Source organism: Argentina anserina, chromosome 7 (assembly GCF_933775445.1).
Source record: "Argentina anserina chromosome 7, drPotAnse1.1, whole genome shotgun sequence".
In the NCBI taxonomy this organism is placed as follows: Eukaryota; Viridiplantae; Streptophyta; class Magnoliopsida; order Rosales; family Rosaceae; genus Argentina; species Argentina anserina.
This window is the reverse complement of record NC_065878.1, coordinates 22,670,047-22,686,049: the sequence shown is the minus strand read 5'-3', so window position 1 is coordinate 22,686,049 and position 16,003 is coordinate 22,670,047. Positions and strand designations below refer to the sequence as shown.

The following is a 16,003-nucleotide window of genomic DNA, read 5'->3' as shown; positions in this document are numbered from 1 at the left end:
GTACCTGTTGCTGTGCGATCTCAGACAGACCCTACTACACGTTGTTGTTTCTGTGTACTATTAAATGTAGTACCTAAAGAACTTACCTTGTAGCACAAGCTATATTTGTACTAATCTCAACACAGATCATACGACTTACAGTAAGAGAGCTAGCAGTGGCTACTGAGTTGTGAACATCCCAGCTGATCTCAATTTCCTTGCCCCAAAATGGAAACACAGACGGTACCCTTGTTGATCATCAAACCTAATCCAGATGAGTTTGAAGACTATGCGCCAGTGAAGAGCTTAGAGGAGGCCGTCTCGGTCTTTTGGAAAGAGACGGTGAAGTTGTGGAAGATTGCAGCTCCAGTTGCAATAACAATGTTGTTTCAGTTTATGATTCAATCTGTCACCACTATATTCGTAGGCCATCTCGGAGACCTTGAACTCTCTACGGTTTCACTTGCTCACAATGTCATTGGCAATATCTCTTATGGTTTCCTGGTTCGCATCTATCTCTATATCCCCTCCTACTAATCTTAAGTCATTCACCAACACACCTACATTTATCTTACAGACAAGTTAACATTCTCCTTATGTTTGGGATCTCTAAGAGTTTAACACATTGTACAGTTTCATACCTCCATTAGTTTGATCGTCGGTCTATGAATGACATGAAATATCTTGAGCAATACATTTGAGTACTTCTATATTTGAAATTCTAAAAGAAACTAAGCAAACAGAGATTCAAATAGTTAATGTACAATGTCTGTGTATGTGTAGCAAGGTATGGCAATTGCATTGGGAACACTTTGTGGTCAAGCATACGGTGCGGGCCAAGTTGGTTCCCTCGGCATCTATTTGCAGCGCTCATGGATTGTCCTATCCATCACTTCTTTGATCCTTTCCTTAGCTTATATATATGCAACTCCAATCCTAATGATTTTAGGCCAAGATCCTCAAATAGCTAATCTTGCCGGAAAGTATAGCAGGAGTATTCTTCCTGAAATGTTCTCTTCTACTCTCAACCTGTCCACCCAAAAGTTCCTTCAGGCTCAAAGCAAGGTTGGCGTAATCACATGGATGGCCTTTGCAGCGCTCATTGCGCAAACTGGACTTCTTCATCTCTTCATCAACATTTTCGGGTGGGGATTAGAGGGTGCAGCTGCAGCTTATAACATAACAAATTGGGGAATTGCAGTCGGTCAAGGTGTGTATTGTGTGTTCTGTTGCAAAGATGCTTGGAATACTGGATTTTCATGGTTGGCATATAAAGACATTTGGGCTTTTGCAAAGCTTTCCTTTGCTTCATGCTTCATGTTTTGCTTCGAGTTATGGTATGCCATGAGTGTGAACATTCTCGTCGGTGTCCTTCCAAATGCAGTGATTGCTCTTGGCTCCTTCTCTATATGGTATGGATCATTCACTTCAACATAGAACAAGTCTCTTTTGCTATTTTTGATCACTACTCATCAGGTACTTTATTTGTTTCTCTTAATTAGCACCAACTTTCAGAATTGGGAGCTCATGTTGTTGGTTGGAATAAATGCTGCCATAAGGTAAGTGCTGCATATTTCTGGTGATGTGTGTTACATATGGTCATTCTATTCACTAATGTATCTCTCTATATAATACCATTCTCAATCGATCTGTAGCATTCGAGTCTCCAATGAACTAGGGAAGGGGCACCCAAGAACTGCAAAATACTCAGTTTGTGTTGCTGTATCACAGTCTCTCATGGTTGGCACCTTGTCCATGATTATCATCTTCATATCTAGAAACTACATTCCCTTTATCTTCACAGACAGTGGAGATATGCAACGAGCAGTAGCTCGTTTAGCATATCTTCTCGGAGTAACCATGCTTCTCAACAGTGTGACACAAGTGTTATCTGGTATACAACCAAACATAGTGTCTTTAATTTGTACTGCGTGGCCTAATTCTCCTCAATTCCATATAGTTCTAGTGATCATGCCATTTCTTGGTAATTGTTTGTTTGCAGGTGTTGCTGTTGGAGGTGGATGGCAAGCGATGGTAGCTTACATAAATTTGGGTTGTTACTATTTGTTTGGTCTTCCACTTGCAATCCTTCTTGGGTTTAAATTAAAATTGGGTGCCATGGTAATGATCTCACATTCACTCATTTCTTTTCCTTTAACAAAAAGTAAATTTCAGTTTTTCTTAAACTATGTATTACATTATGGATTAAATGTTCATGTATGCATAGGGACTATGGGGAGGCATGATGAGTGGAAGTGCTCTTCAAATCCTATTCCTACTGATTCTGACTTCTACAACCAACTGGGACACCGAGGTATATCAAATAGCTAGAAACTGAATCTGCAAATTAGCTAGTTAGGCATACATTCTACTATTTAATCCTCCTATATTTCTCTTTTCAAATCAAGCCTGGAGGCATAGAATCTACTATTGTGATGAATGAGTCCAAGTATATATGAACTTGCAGGTGGAGCAAACCACAAGGCGCATAAAGAGGTGGGGGAACCAAGAAAAGAAATCTGATCGAGAAGATAGCTTGCTGGGATTATAATGTAACTGAAGTCTAGCTACTTGAGAACAATAAGACTCACAAATCAAGAGAAGGCCCTCAATGCTCAATTTCAATCATTTTTACTCGTAGCCCCGTGTGTATCAAATTATTAACCTCTCTCTCATTTTACTCTTCGCAATTTTTATCTCTTCGGCTATATACAGTATTTTTTTCCAACTAATTTGACTACGGTTTTTATGGTTGTGATTCATTTAGAACTATTAGAACTTGCAACAAACGACTTCGAAATCCTAAAATATCCATTATTCTCGTCGAGTTATAATGAATTCTCGATCACCTTGATAAATGTCTTGACACATGAACAGTCTTTTTCATTGAAGAGTAGCTTAGGTCGCTCTCTTCCCCTCATCAACGAACTTTCTCCGTTATTCGTTCCTCATCGACCACGTACTCGAATCTTCCATTTCTGGTGAAATATCTGCATAGACTTTATTCACATCCCGTCGTGGATCTTTCGGCTCCTTCGCTCTTTGAAGAACATAAACCTAGCAACTCCATACGTGGGACAGTTTAGTACCGCTCGATCAACGATTACTAATTTTGTCTTCTTCTTCTTCGTTTGTTTTTTTGACATGATTCTTGTGCAGAATACTGCGCACAGATCCGCCCGACATTGGTGCCAAACTCTCACTAAAATATATAGTTGGAGGTTCGGACTGGTGGTTGGCATAAGCTACCAGTTTCATTGCATGGGATCATGGGAGACTTGACTCTTCAAGGGGCGGGGGAGAATGGGAGATAGATATTGAGGACAATTGAACTGGTTTACGTGCGAACCTATCGTTTTACGATCCATAGTGATGGGAATGCAACAAAGTAGTATGGAGCATTGGAGCTTAAACTTGATATGGACTTATACAAAGTAGTATAGCGATCATTACATGTCTTGTTTGAATAGAGGATGTATGTGCTTTGGTCACGCATCTTATCTTCTGTATAGGCTCTGTCTGTGAAAACTATGTATAACAAACACTCTGTTTGAGAAGAAAAAGAAATTACAGTTTGTTTATATCCTTACATCATGAAATATCTTCCTCTAACAAATATGGGATTTGAAACGTACGTGATCGAGAACCCTATACTAATTTTGGATGATTGCATAGTACGATTATCGTAATAATAAGCACAGTATCATGAGGAGCTGTACATAAATGGCAAATCCAAATCATAATGGTGTTATAAGAACGAGCATATCCTTATTAAATACAATTATCTTAATTTAAATCATAAAAAGCATACCGCATTAATTTTCCATTCAATCTTTCTTTCATGTTGATGTTAATTATTAGTTATTTAACTCATAGCTAATGTTAGAGTTGGCGCTGAGTAAATCTGTTATAACATGAACGACTTTGTAACATAGAAAGCTAGAAACAGGACAGATACTTGATGACATGAATGAAGTTTGTTACCAAATAATTAATTACAGAGTTTTAGTTAAAAAATGTTGCGTTAATTAAAGCTTGATGATCAAGATATTACAGTCAGTCACTATAAGATGCATGCCGTTTCAGTTGCGGACGTCTGCACCATGCGGACGTCCCGATTCCGGCGACGGCAGGCCGCAACGGTGCGGCGGATCAGCACAGCCGCACTACCCACCTCCTAGTGATCCCGTCTGTGCCGGCTGGAGCTCCATCGGCGACCCACGGCCGTCGGAATATGCAAAAATCAAGTTTCTAGGCAGATTCCGGCGATTTCTCAATTTCGACCGCCGTTGGTTGCTGATGAAGCTCCGACCGACACAGACGGGACCGCCAGGAAGTGAAGTGCCGTTGTCGTGATCCGCCTCGCCGTTGCGTAAGGTACGGACTCGTCCGCATCTTCTCTATAAGATGAACACTTGATAATTGATATATATCAATGCAAGGTTATTTTAAAATTTAAATGTATGCTTCAGTTATCTCTTAGTTACCGTGATCGATCATGATTGTAACAAACATGATAGAGTCATCATTTTACAAAAATTTTATGGTTATACACTTTTTAAACCAGATAACTATTGCTTGGAAAACTTTCAGTCAACTAATAAATCAAAAGCTTGCGTCGTCCCTTCTAAAACCCTACTCTATAAGTATCAACTATCAACACAACTTGTGCATGCATCTTTTTCCTCCAAACCAAACCCAACAAACACCACTCCTTCCCCGCCTCTCCTAGGCTACCTAGCTTCCACGTGAACCTATCCCACACGTCACCTCCGGCGGCAGGGAAAAACCAGATGGAGGCGCCGCTGCTGAATGCCGGAGGTGTCCAGGACTACGAGCCGGTGACAACTTTCAAGGAGGCTCGGGAGGTGGCGTGGAAGGAAACAGTGAAGCTATGGAGGATTGGTGGGCCTATAGCCTTAACCATAATCTGCAACTTCGGCACCAACTCGGTGTCCACCATGTTCGTCGGCCATATCGGAAACCTTGAGCTCTCCGCCGTCGCTATCTCTCTCTCCGTCATCAGCACCTTCTCTTTTGGCTTCCTGGTAACATATGACATACATACCTTCTCGAAAAAAAAAATGTCTCTATACTTTTTTTTGTTTTCAGTTCATTTGAATCATCGAGTGCAAATGCATGTCTTAGTTTTCTAGGGAAGGATTTGTTTTCTCAACTTTACCCCCTCATTTCTAGGGTAGGTGGTGGTGTTCAATGCTTTTGTTCAATAATTCATTCCTGCTGTTGACATTTAAGACTTGAAAATCATATTATGAATTTCATTTATCAGGAAGACTGTTACAACTTACAAAATCGAGAAGAGTAATAAAAATGGACTTTGATTTAAATTCAACGGTGGAAAACTACAAGATCATATGTAGATTGTGCAGAATATCTTCTTCTTGGTGAATTAGTACGTATCAACTATCAACCAGTCCAATATCGGATCCATCTTGGAAAAGTTTAGTAATAAAAAAAAAACTAGTTGAAGATAAAAGAAATCATTTTTTTCATGTTTTTTTCACTGACTAGGTAGTGCTCATTTTCGAAGAAGACGAACTTTCTGATATGAAAAGGATTAATCTTGTACTTTATAACTAGTACAAGTAAACTCTGGTTTCTTCTGCTTTGGAGTGTAATTTAGCTTCACAATCCTTTTCATAACCATATACCGACATTTTAGCTTATGTATGATGAACAGTTGTAGTTTTAGCCATGTCTTTTGAGTTTCTACTCGCATTTCTGTGTAACCAATCTTTACCATATATGTCATGTTTATCAAGAAACAAAATTGGAACTCCATTTCCGTTCTTATGATGTAACTTAAGCATGGAAAAAGGCACAGACCAATGTTTTATATAATTGGATCAATATTGTGCAGCAACCAAAATTTTCTTTTAGCAAAATCTTTGTTCTTGCCTGTGGACTATGGATTACTTATGTAATCACTATCACTCAGATCACATTATATATACTTAGTTTGTACAAATTTTAAATTTATTGTAGCTTGGTATGGGAAGTGCACTAGAGACATTATGTGGTCAAGCATTTGGAGCTGGACGTGTTAACATGCTTGGTATCTACATGCAAAGGTCATGGATCATTCTATTGACAACCTGCATTATCCTCACGCCACTCTACTGCTTCTCTTCCCCAATCTTAAAGCTTCTTGGCCAAGATGATGATGTATCCGACCTCGCAGGGACATTTACCGTGTATGTGATCCCTCAGCTATTCTCACTTGCCATCAATTTCCCTTGCCAAAAATTCCTGCAGGCGCAAAGCAAAGTCGTAGTTCTTGCTTGGATCGGATTCATAGCCCTAATGATTCACTGTGGACTTCTTTACCTCTTCATTTATGTGTTCGATTGGGGGATATATGGTGCAGCTATAGCTTTTGACATAACAGGATGGGAAATTGTGATTGCTCAACTTGTTTATATAATTGGTTGGTGTGACGAAGGGTGGAGCGGCTTTTCATGGTTGGCATTCAAAGACATTTGGGCCTTTGTAAAGCTTTCGCTTGAATCGGCTGTCATGCTCTGCCTTGAGATTTGGTACATGATGAGTTTGATCATTCTTACTGGTCATCTGGACAATGCTATCATCGCTCTTGATTCGCTTTCTGTTTGGTAAAAACACAACTAACTCACTTCCATAGTTTGGCTGGTTCATTTTTCAGTATGTGGTATCTGATTTTCAGTTACTCGTTTGATATTTCAGCATGAATGTCAATGGATGGGAAGCTATGTTGTTCATTGGAATCAATGCTGCTATTAGGTAAGTACCATGATCGTTTTTTTTTTTTTTTTGCTATTTTGTTCTGCTCCAAGTAACTGCTGCTTTAATGCCAACTTTCTGAAACTAATTTGTTGTTTCTCTTCCAATTCTCCTAGTGTTCGAGTTTCTAATGAACTAGGATTGGGGCGTCCAAGAGCAGCTAAATACTCAGTCTATGTGACAGTGGCTCAATCTCTACTAATTGGAATTTTATGCATGGTTGTCATCTTGATTGCCAAAAACTACTTCTCTGTCCTCTTCACAAGCAATGCCGAATTGCAAGCAGCCATTGCAAAGTTAGCATGGCTTCTTGGAATCACTATGGTTCTCAACAGTGTCCAGCCTGTGATTTCAGGTATCGACAAAATCGATTTTTCTGTCTTTCATCCTCCATTTTAAGCTAGAGAAGGGTATCCTTCTTCTCTTCACCTTTGATTCCACTGTTTACAAAATCTGAGTTGATGCTTTCAGGTGTTGCTATCGGAGGTGGATGGCAAGGAGTTGTGGCTTATATTAACTTGGGTTGTTACTACGTTTTTGGGCTCCCTTTGGGATTCCTTCTTGGTTATACACTAGGCTGGGGAGTGACAGTAAGTAATATGTTTCTGTTTGTGATGTTTCCGATACTCTTTTTATGTGTACTAGAAATTCATTCAGATATGTTCAAATATGTTGTAGGGAATTTGGGGAGGCATGATATTTGGAACAGCTCTTCAAACCTTGCTGCTCATTATAATACTTTACAGAACCAACTGGAACAAGGAGGTAATCACATAAAACTTAAAAGTCTGTTATAGTTGTGATACATGAGTCTTAGCAGCAGAACATTGATCTAACAGTCATTGATGTAACTTTCTTCTTGTTTTTGCAGGTAGAAGAAAGTTCAGACCGGATGAAGAAATGGGGAGGACAAGACATTAAAAGTGACACAGCTGCTGATAGTATAATTTGAACTTCCTCTTGATTGTTCTACTCAAGCTAAAGAGAAATTTATGTTAAGTTAGAAAAGTGGGGCTAGCCTTACAATTTTTGAGCTTTTTACCATTGAGAATTGAAACCAACATGGTTAATTTGTTCGGAGACACCACCAGTGAATTCTGATCCAAAGTAGGTTATCATATTTCAACATTTTAAGGATCAAAGTCATTTTGGCTTTTTTTTTTGTATACTCCGTATTGAAATTTAAGATCAGGTTAAGAGCAATGCATGTCTGTAAGAATCCTAAAGGGCTTGAACAGCTTTTCACTTCCTCACCAAGAGGAAATCAAATCAGAAACACTCTTAAGCAACCAGGTGAAAGCTTACAATCTTTTCAAAGACTACTAAGCCTTAGCTGGGTGAATCACTTTTATCTACAACACTGTCAACAAAAGGGACATGCCAAAAAGCCATCAAGCTTAGCATACTGATAACAAATCCAGAAGCACAAGGCGTTAAAGCACTTCTAGCAAGGTCGTCGGTTCAATATAGGTTATTTAGAGAGATCCTAACAAGTGTCAGGATGGCGGAGTGGTCTAACGCGCCAGACTCAAGTTCTGGTCCTCTAACGAGGGCGTGGGTTCAAATCCCACTTCTGACATTTTGTATTTTATTTTTGTTATGTTTCTTGTTGTTTGTATTTAAGTTGTGCTTTGCAATGGTGAATTGGTGATTGCTACTTCAGCTCGTACCATTTAGTTGTACTTTGTAATTGTGATTATTTTGGCTTAACATGTTGTGATGGATTACTACAACAGATTGAATATGTTCTCTGGTTTTTATGATCCTTACCACCTCAACAGTATAGTCAGGATGGCCGAGTGGTCTAAGGCGCCAGACTCAAGTTCTGCTCTTCGAGAGAGGGCGTGGGTTCAAATCCCACTTCTGACATTTCATCGAACATTTTTGTGTTTTTATAATGGTTTCTGTCTTTTTACCATTCCTAATCCCATACTTTCCTCTCCCTTCAAGTTCTACACTTCTACTACTGCTTACATTTCCACAGCTTCTACCAAACACTGCACTCTCCATATTAGTAGCACTATAGATTCAAGAACCTCCACAAAGCCGGCTGATTCATTAGTAGAGCTGCCGTAGATTAGACAGAGTACTCGAAAACCATGAAGCCTAGTCAGACAGTATCGAAAAACGTTGAAGACTAGCCAGAATCTACACTCCCACTCTCACAGGGCTATAGGTGATGCCGTGAATCCCAATCTATAATTCAATATAGCTGTGGAGACGGCAAAGATCATCCTTCACCATGTTTGCCTAAGCTTAAACGATGTTTGCCTAAGCTTAAACGATGTTTGCCTTTGGATTAAACAATACTCAACATCCGTTATTCTGCAACCCAATTTCTTTTGTATTTAACAAGCAATAGGAACACAAGGTGATTGTTAATACGTTTAGGACAACTTCAAAAATTCATGTAGACTGTACACAATTCGACAAGGTAGGAGGAGAAAACGTAAATATCAATATAAAAAGATCACTAAGATGTTCAGAGCTACATGGAACAAAAGTCATAGGAATGAAAAGGAAAAGCACTGTCAGGTTTACATTTATCCTTTTCTCACAAGCAAACTAAGCTATAGCTTCTTGAATTACAAATCTTCTAGGCGGTGGACTTTGATTTCTTCGGCACACGGTAAGTACCAATAACACAAGCATGATCACGCTCAAAAGGTTCAAGAGTCACTTGTTCAATAGGCTTAAACTGTTCTGCCTGCAGCTTCTTCACCTCAGAAGAGAACACTGCCTCAGCAGGAACAGTGGAGTCGATACAATTAGCCTGAAATGATCAAAATAAGAACATATTTATCAAAATATGATGACAAAGTGCCCACTTCAGGACGACATGTGTTGTAGGGGAAATAGATAATATTCGCTAAACAAACCTTGATAGAGATGACAAAGTGCCCTCCAGTTTTTAGAAAATATGATGCATTCAAAGCTAGAATCCTAGCCTGCATGGGTGGCAATTACAACAAACAAATGTAGACGTTAGATTATACAAGAACGGCACATTTAGGTTGTGCATCAACAAACTCTGTCAAAATCAAAAACAGAAACATCAAATCCTTTGCACCAAAATATCCAAAACTCGGATTGCATCACAGATGTGAAATTCTCAAAACTTGCAAAACAAAAAATAATAAACTTACAGTGGCAGATAAGAAACGACATATAACAATTGACAATCAGAAAGTTGGAAACCTTGAAGTTAGTCCACCAGTCATATATTACAGGCATAAAATCAAACACAAAAGCTGAAACAAGCAAGGCAACAGAAAATCTACACCGATTATGTCTAGAAGGAAAAGATGAAAGATTTTAGCACATCATTACATACTCAATAATGGAAAAAGAAGTTGAAGACACTATGGGAAAGCATCATATATACAATAATGAGAAAATTGTTTTGATTTCAGTATGGAAACACAAAGTAACACCACAAGAAGCATAAAACAACGTAATCCACTTAAAAATATCAACTAAAGAGATTGAGGGAAAGAAGTATAAGAAAATCTAAATACCTAACTTAGAGGTACAGATAATCGTTTTTTGTATCACCCACAAAGTATTGAAGGTGAACACAAGCAACTTGACACTTGCCCACAATTATGCACCAAAAAACAGACTGACATTTACAAAAACAGGCACAAGAAAACTAACGTACATAAATTCAATGCAAATTTTGAAACAGACAAGAAAGTGAATCTCAACAAGAAAATTCACAAACATAAGAGCATCGGACAATCGGGTTTACATCACCCATAATATCTTGAAGGGGAATCCGAGCAACTCTTCGCACGCCCAATACCAAGAACAACAAAACTTGTACAGATGATTTTACAAACAAATATTTACAAAACACTGGTAGGTTGACTATGTGGAAGCCATTCGCAAAATTTCAAAATGAAATACGCATACAGGAAACGAAATTAGCCCAAACCAAACATACACCAAAGCATATTTCAGTTCTGCATCAGAAAACTCGAGCTTTCATCATTCAAGATGTCTTGAAGGGGAATCCGAGTAAACTCATCATTTGCATAATTACAAGACACAAGCAACTATCAACTAAACAATATCATTATCTCCAAGCTCGAAAACGCTCAAGAAATATACCTGATCAGGTTGTGCAACATCAGAAAATATGACATCAACCATGCCCACAAGCATACGGTATTTTGCTGGATGCCTAGCATCTTCAATAATTGGTATGACATTGGTTCTCTTCTTGGCCATGTTTACCAAGTCTCTGCCACTTCTATGAGAAAACTCCACCGCATACACAACTCCAGTCTACAAGAAAGTTGGTTCTCTTCTATAAGAACCTACTCAACTAAAAATCTCTAAAAAACTTCTACAAGAAAGTTGACTCACAGGGCCAACAAGGTCCGAGACGTGAGAGACTGTGGTACCAGAAGCTGCCCCAAGGTAGAGAACCCGGGCACCGGGTACCTTCACCAAATCAACAAAAGGTATTAGCCTGATTAACTCTCAGAAGCCATGAATGTCAAACACAATGCACAGACAAATATACTTCAGACTTACAATCCATATGTCATCGACACCACCAAGAATAGCAGCTGCCAACTTGGAACGGAAAGGGTTCCAAACTCTATACTCAACTTTAGATCCATCCTCATTCTGCAACATCCACAATGTACTTTAATATAACAAACACATCATAACCACAGTACACAGCATACTCCAAACACAACTACATTAAAAAAGTGAACCAGCAAACAAGGACCTGAACAGTGATCCTCTTCTCATTGTAGACAGCTTCTCCGGGGACCATGTTCCTGGTCACAAGAGCATCCTCCTTACCCTTAGCGAGGAACACCCCGGCGTGTCGATGAGGCTCAACAACAACCTTGGTCCCTCCCTTCATTCCTCCTCGACCGCCGCGGCCTCCTCTTCCACGGTCGCCGCGGCCACGGCCCCTGCCTCGGTCACCACCTCGGCCTCCACTGGGCTTAAACCCACTACCTCTGTCGCCGAAACCACGGCCCCCACTTCGGCCTCCTCTCCCTCCATCCCTTCCACCTCTGAACCCACCAGAACCACCACGGCCTACACATAACAACCCACAAAAATCAACAAACAAAACATCATACTCGAACAAGAAGAACACAACTAGTTTGTTATAAGCTTCAACAGAATAAGGTTTTGGGTTTTGGAAATACTAGACTGTTGGGTAGAAGATGAATAGAGATGAGAGAGTGATGGGTGGAGTTTGTTAGGGTGGAAGATTCAATGAGTGATGAAGAAGATGAGTGATTGTACCTCGAGGAGGTGCCATCTCTGCGGAGATTAGAGAGAGTGAGCGGCTGTGTTATTAGGGTTTATGAGAAAATAGGCGCAGTTGTTGTGAGAGACTGAAAGACTGGTGGTGTTTATAAGAGGCAGAAAGTTTTAGGGTTTAAGGGGTTTTTACCTGCGGGCTCAAAATGGGTTTTTGCATATGGGCCTTAAGCCTGGGGTCCATTACATTTAGGAAAAAATAATAATAACAATATTAATATATCTTTAAAAATTTTGCAAGCTCATGGTGTTTCTACTTTCTACAAACGGAATGGTATGAGTTTAATAAAGAAATGTTGATAAAACTTGATTTCATTCCCACTATTACGTTAACCATTAATGTTATGATGTTTGAAAGGGTTACATGACGTGATTTCATTTAGGATAGCTCATGACCCTCTCTTTTCCAAGGTCTAGTATGCTCGTGCGACTCTCAAGCATTTAGATGGTGGTTACCTTCGCGCTATTATGTTAACCATTGATGTTGTGATGTTTTTTTAAAGGAAAATAAACTATATATATTACAGTAAAATAAGATTACAACCACGACTACTAGTCACAAGACTATCGCAAAAAGCAATAGACATGAGTTAAGAAGACTTAATCACGAACCAATTAAAAACGATTTAAGAAGCAGCCGATAACCTACTCCTCATCAATTTCGAGAAGAGAAACGCTCTAAATAGCATCACATACCAAAACCTTCGGCATATGTGCATAGACAACCTCCCCATCACATTGACACCAAGAAATAACCGACTTCTAGATAATCTATGGAAATGACTTGCACCATAAACATGTGCACTCAACGACCGACCAAACCCTACCTACCGACAACCAAACCCCCACTCAAAGAGGAGGGACGACAATAAACCTAAAAGAAAAAGGTCAATGTCAAAAGAGACCCAAGCTCACCTAAAAACCTAATTGACCCATCCTAGGTCCATGAGCCCAGGCCTACCAGCGACTAGCCTTGAATACAACTAGCACATTTCCGCCTTCCGAGTGCAACATAGTCACCCCGTCGCTGACGCCAGTCTTCGCCAAAAGCTACCACATGTATTTGCGGCACAGTGCGCCTCACCACCTACAAAATTCAAACTAGCAACAAGGTATTTAGATCCAACCCAAATTGCAAAACAACCCAGGTCAGCCGCCGCCGCCTCCGCTTCCCGACTCAGGCCTCCCAGGGACTGAGTTTATCGACATTGATGTTGTGATGTTTAAAAGGGTTACATTACGTGATTTCTTTTCGGATAGCTCATGACATTCTCTTTTTCATGGTCTATTGTGCTCGTGGGACTTACATATAGATGGTGTCATGGTTATCGATCTCTTTTACTCTTGGAAGGGAAGGAACTCACCATGTAGCTAGTGAGACCTGCTTGAATTGAATTGGAAGGGAAAATTCTTCAACATTGTTTAAGCTTCCACAAACTTCCAAGTTTAAGTCTTCCCGTGCACTACAAGGTTCGTCCATGATTGAAAACTTAGCATCGACCTATCTTCCTTACAAGCAACCTTCGAAGTGTTTGAGTTGGTATATGATGGAATTCCTTTACACGATCCCCTTTAATTTCTTCTTCTCCACCATAAACAACAAAGCAAAGCTCTGTGCTCGTTCAGAACCTCTAGTCCTTTTAGAAAGGTTGGTCACTTGGTCTTCTCCCTCTTTCACACATGATACTTCATAACTCTTTTACAGGATTGTTATGAATTACTTCTTATCATTCAACGTGTTGTAGTTACCATTCTAACAAAATAGGCGTGCTCTCGTTGCAGCATCTAGCTTGGCAATTTGAACAGAAGAAATGAGGCAAAAACTTAGCGCACGCATCCGAAAATTTGCTTCTTGTACAAGTAAAATCAATATACCTATATCATTCATTATGATTCGTCTTCGTTTGTATATATGCACAATGTATTATATGATGGATCATGAGCATAGAATTACTTATTTTGAAACAGCACCAAGACCCGTGACAACCTCAACTTCTTCAATCGGAGTGGATGTAACTGAAGAATACGCTAATGCCTTTCGCACAGAATCCTACCTCGACTTTTGGACACGTGTAGTCGCACTCACAAATCCCGGTTCTAACGGCTCCAAACTTATTCCAATGGAGTCGACAACTGCAACCCGGCTCTCATCCTATCGGCTTTTCGTGGAAAACCTTTTGGATCCGGATCAAACCATGATTACTCGGATATTGGGTGTAACTCGAAATCACCCAAAAAACTATGCACTTTTGTCCGACTATTTTACCCAAACCGCGAATGCTTTTACCTTATGTGGTCGCCTACTAAAAGATATCGACCATACACGTGTCAACTATCATTCTTTTAGAACCACACTCCAATCTCTTAATAATTGTATCACTCCCAGAACACTAAACCAACTTACCAAAATTTCTATTGTTTTATCTCCCAAACGGATTCAAGGTGTTCAAATAGGATGCTTCGATTTACTCAAACGGCTCGAGTTAACTCGCAACAAAACTAGAGCAAAACTAAGACTTGCGGGCAAATTCCAAACTGGCTCGGCTATCTTTTTAGTGGTGGTGACAGCTACACTAAGTGTTATTGTTGTCACACACGCACTTGCAATAGTTGTGGCCGCACCAACTCTTATAGCAACCTCACTCGACTTGGCATCGTCGAGGAGACTAGCTAGGATGGCGGCTCAACTCGATGCTGCCACCAAGGGAGCTTACATAGTAAACAGGGACTTAGAAACAGTGGGCCGGCTCGTGGCTAGGCTAAACGACGAGCTTGAGCACATGCGTGGGATGGTTCAGTTTTGGGTCGAGCGCGGCGAGGAAGACTGGCTCCAGGCCGGTTGCGAGGTGGCGCGCCAGCTTAAAAAAATGATTGTAACTTTAGGCAGCAGCTAGATGAGCTTGAGGAGCATTTGTTTCTGTGTTTCATGACTATCAACCGGGCTAGAAATCTTGTAGTGAAGGAGATTCTGGATCCGGGTCAGACCACAACAAATTCCCATGCCACATTAGCGATGTAGTAATCAGTAATTATCAAATATAGTTACCCATCTGTACATTTACACTTCAAGAAGCTAGGATTATTGAAATCTGCATAACCTATTGTCTTTGATCTATGTCTTAGAAATCTGCATACACAATCTGTTGGTAGTAAATATATGATACGGATCCATTAAAAGCAGGCAAACAAATATTCAGAAAACCTTATCTGTAAATTTGAAGGCACATGCATGGTGGATCGATCCATCTTTATATGTTGCAAGAGGAAGACAATCGATTAAATGCGACTAGCTAGTCTTTCTCTTTCCATCAAGCTTTCTGGCACGGTGTGACTTCAGAAGAGAGCAGCAACTTGATCGAGTACTAATTAGTAGTATTCCAGTTACAAATCAATTTATACTGCAAGTTATCCCTGCAAGCTATAACGTGCTTCAGATACAACTGCAAAGATATATACTATCTAGGGAATCAATAACGGAAATTAAACTGCACGGCAGCTCTGCTTGTATATGTTATAGCCAACGTTTAGTACCGTTGGAAGTAGTGTAATGTTATAGCTAGTGTAATAATGGTATTTGTAATTTTAGGGTGATGAGTTCAATCGCTATCAATCCCAGTTCATCAACCCAGCTACCAAGCTGGCCAAGTTACTTTTACGTACTTGTGAATTCATGATGTGCAACAGTTCGTATATAGCATACATCTGATCTGCCTCATGAAACTGAATTGGACTTAAAGAGGACCATTCATTGCCACCTATAACTGTATCCGTGTTAAATATCGATGAACATGCATGGTCTTTATCGATCTCATCTGATTATGAGGCTACTTATCACTCACTGCTAAGTAGACCTCATTACGTACTGAAAAATCATCATCTTGTTAACATGAATATTTTGACTTCAGTATGGTTCAAGGATTAGGTTAATTACAATTGATAAAGTACC

At 39.8% G+C, this 16,003-nt stretch overlaps 4 protein-coding genes and 4 non-coding genes across 8 annotated transcripts; 5 read left to right on the top strand and 3 right to left on the bottom strand.

The window, feature by feature from the left end:
* The first annotated feature begins 207 nt into the window (after window positions 1-207).
* LOC126801961 (protein DETOXIFICATION 34-like) lies at window positions 208-2,602 on the top strand. The gene is made up of 7 exons (XM_050529466.1): window positions 208-483; window positions 763-1,391; window positions 1,482-1,538; window positions 1,635-1,873; window positions 1,982-2,100; window positions 2,207-2,293; window positions 2,447-2,602. The coding sequence occupies exons 1-7, from the start codon at window positions 208-210 to the stop codon at window positions 2,528-2,530; spliced, it is 1,491 nt and encodes a 496-aa protein (XP_050385423.1). The 3' UTR covers window positions 2,531-2,602.
* Window positions 2,603-4,671: 2,069 nt separating this feature from the next.
* LOC126801962 (protein DETOXIFICATION 35) lies at window positions 4,672-7,841 on the top strand. The gene is made up of 7 exons (XM_050529467.1): window positions 4,672-5,027; window positions 5,986-6,611; window positions 6,703-6,759; window positions 6,876-7,114; window positions 7,231-7,349; window positions 7,438-7,524; window positions 7,631-7,841. Exons 1-7 carry the CDS (start codon window positions 4,773-4,775, stop codon window positions 7,709-7,711), a joined length of 1,464 nt encoding a protein of 487 aa, XP_050385424.1. The 5' UTR covers window positions 4,672-4,772; the 3' UTR covers window positions 7,712-7,841.
* Window positions 7,842-8,254: 413 nt separating this feature from the next.
* TRNAL-CAA (transfer RNA leucine (anticodon CAA)) lies at window positions 8,255-8,338 on the top strand. Its single transcript has one exon. It is a non-coding gene; the product is annotated as a tRNA-Leu (tRNA).
* A 206-nt stretch (window positions 8,339-8,544) lies between these two features.
* TRNAL-CAA (transfer RNA leucine (anticodon CAA)) lies at window positions 8,545-8,628 on the top strand. Its single transcript has one exon. It is a non-coding gene; the product is annotated as a tRNA-Leu (tRNA).
* A 566-nt stretch (window positions 8,629-9,194) lies between these two features.
* On the bottom strand, window positions 9,195-12,179 carry LOC126801968 (rRNA 2'-O-methyltransferase fibrillarin 1-like). Its single transcript, XM_050529474.1, has 7 exons — window positions 12,040-12,179; window positions 11,504-11,826; window positions 11,302-11,397; window positions 11,131-11,208; window positions 10,873-11,049; window positions 9,639-9,707; window positions 9,195-9,532 (listed from the first exon to the last, which is right to left on the bottom strand). Exons 1-7 carry the CDS (start codon window positions 12,053-12,055, stop codon window positions 9,356-9,358), a joined length of 936 nt encoding a protein of 311 aa, XP_050385431.1. The 5' UTR covers window positions 12,056-12,179; the 3' UTR covers window positions 9,195-9,355.
* LOC126804184 (small nucleolar RNA snoR60) lies at window positions 10,489-10,559 on the bottom strand. The gene has a single exon (XR_007673144.1). It is a non-coding gene; the product is annotated as a small nucleolar RNA snoR60 (small nucleolar RNA).
* LOC126804183 (small nucleolar RNA snoR60) lies at window positions 10,726-10,798 on the bottom strand. Its single transcript, XR_007673143.1, has one exon. It is a non-coding gene; the product is annotated as a small nucleolar RNA snoR60 (small nucleolar RNA).
* Window positions 12,180-13,868: 1,689 nt separating the features above from the next.
* On the top strand, window positions 13,869-15,121 carry LOC126801966 (UPF0496 protein At3g49070). The gene is given in 3 exon segments (XM_050529472.1): window positions 13,869-13,917; window positions 14,026-14,916; window positions 14,919-15,121. Coding segments are annotated over 3 exon segments (1,098 nt in total). The 3' UTR covers window positions 15,077-15,121.
* The last annotated feature ends 882 nt before the right edge of the window (window positions 15,122-16,003 follow it).

Bases quoted from the DNA above. Each gene is read 5' to 3' on its own strand.
- LOC126801961 (XM_050529466.1), top strand. From the start codon at position 208: ATGGAAACACAGACGGTACCCTTGTTGATCATCAAACCTAATCCAGAT. The intron at 484-762 runs GTTCGCATCTAT...GTGTATGTGTAG, and splicing joins ATATCTCTTATGGTTTCCTG to CAAGGTATGGCAATTGCATT. The intron at 2,294-2,446 runs GTATATCAAATA...ATGAACTTGCAG, and splicing joins CAACCAACTGGGACACCGAG to GTGGAGCAAACCACAAGGCG.
- LOC126801962 (XM_050529467.1), top strand. From the start codon at position 4,773: ATGGAGGCGCCGCTGCTGAATGCCGGAGGTGTCCAGGACTACGAGCCG. The intron at 6,612-6,702 runs GTAAAAACACAA...TTGATATTTCAG, and splicing joins CTTGATTCGCTTTCTGTTTG to CATGAATGTCAATGGATGGG. The intron at 7,350-7,437 runs GTAAGTAATATG...AATATGTTGTAG, and splicing joins CACTAGGCTGGGGAGTGACA to GGAATTTGGGGAGGCATGAT.
- LOC126801968 (XM_050529474.1), bottom strand. The intron at 11,398-11,503 runs GTCCTTGTTTGC...TGGATGTTGCAG, and splicing joins AGAAGAGGATCACTGTTCAG to AATGAGGATGGATCTAAAGT. The intron at 9,533-9,638 runs GTTTGTTTAGCG...TGATCATTTCAG, and splicing joins ACTTTGTCATCTCTATCAAG to GCTAATTGTATCGACTCCAC.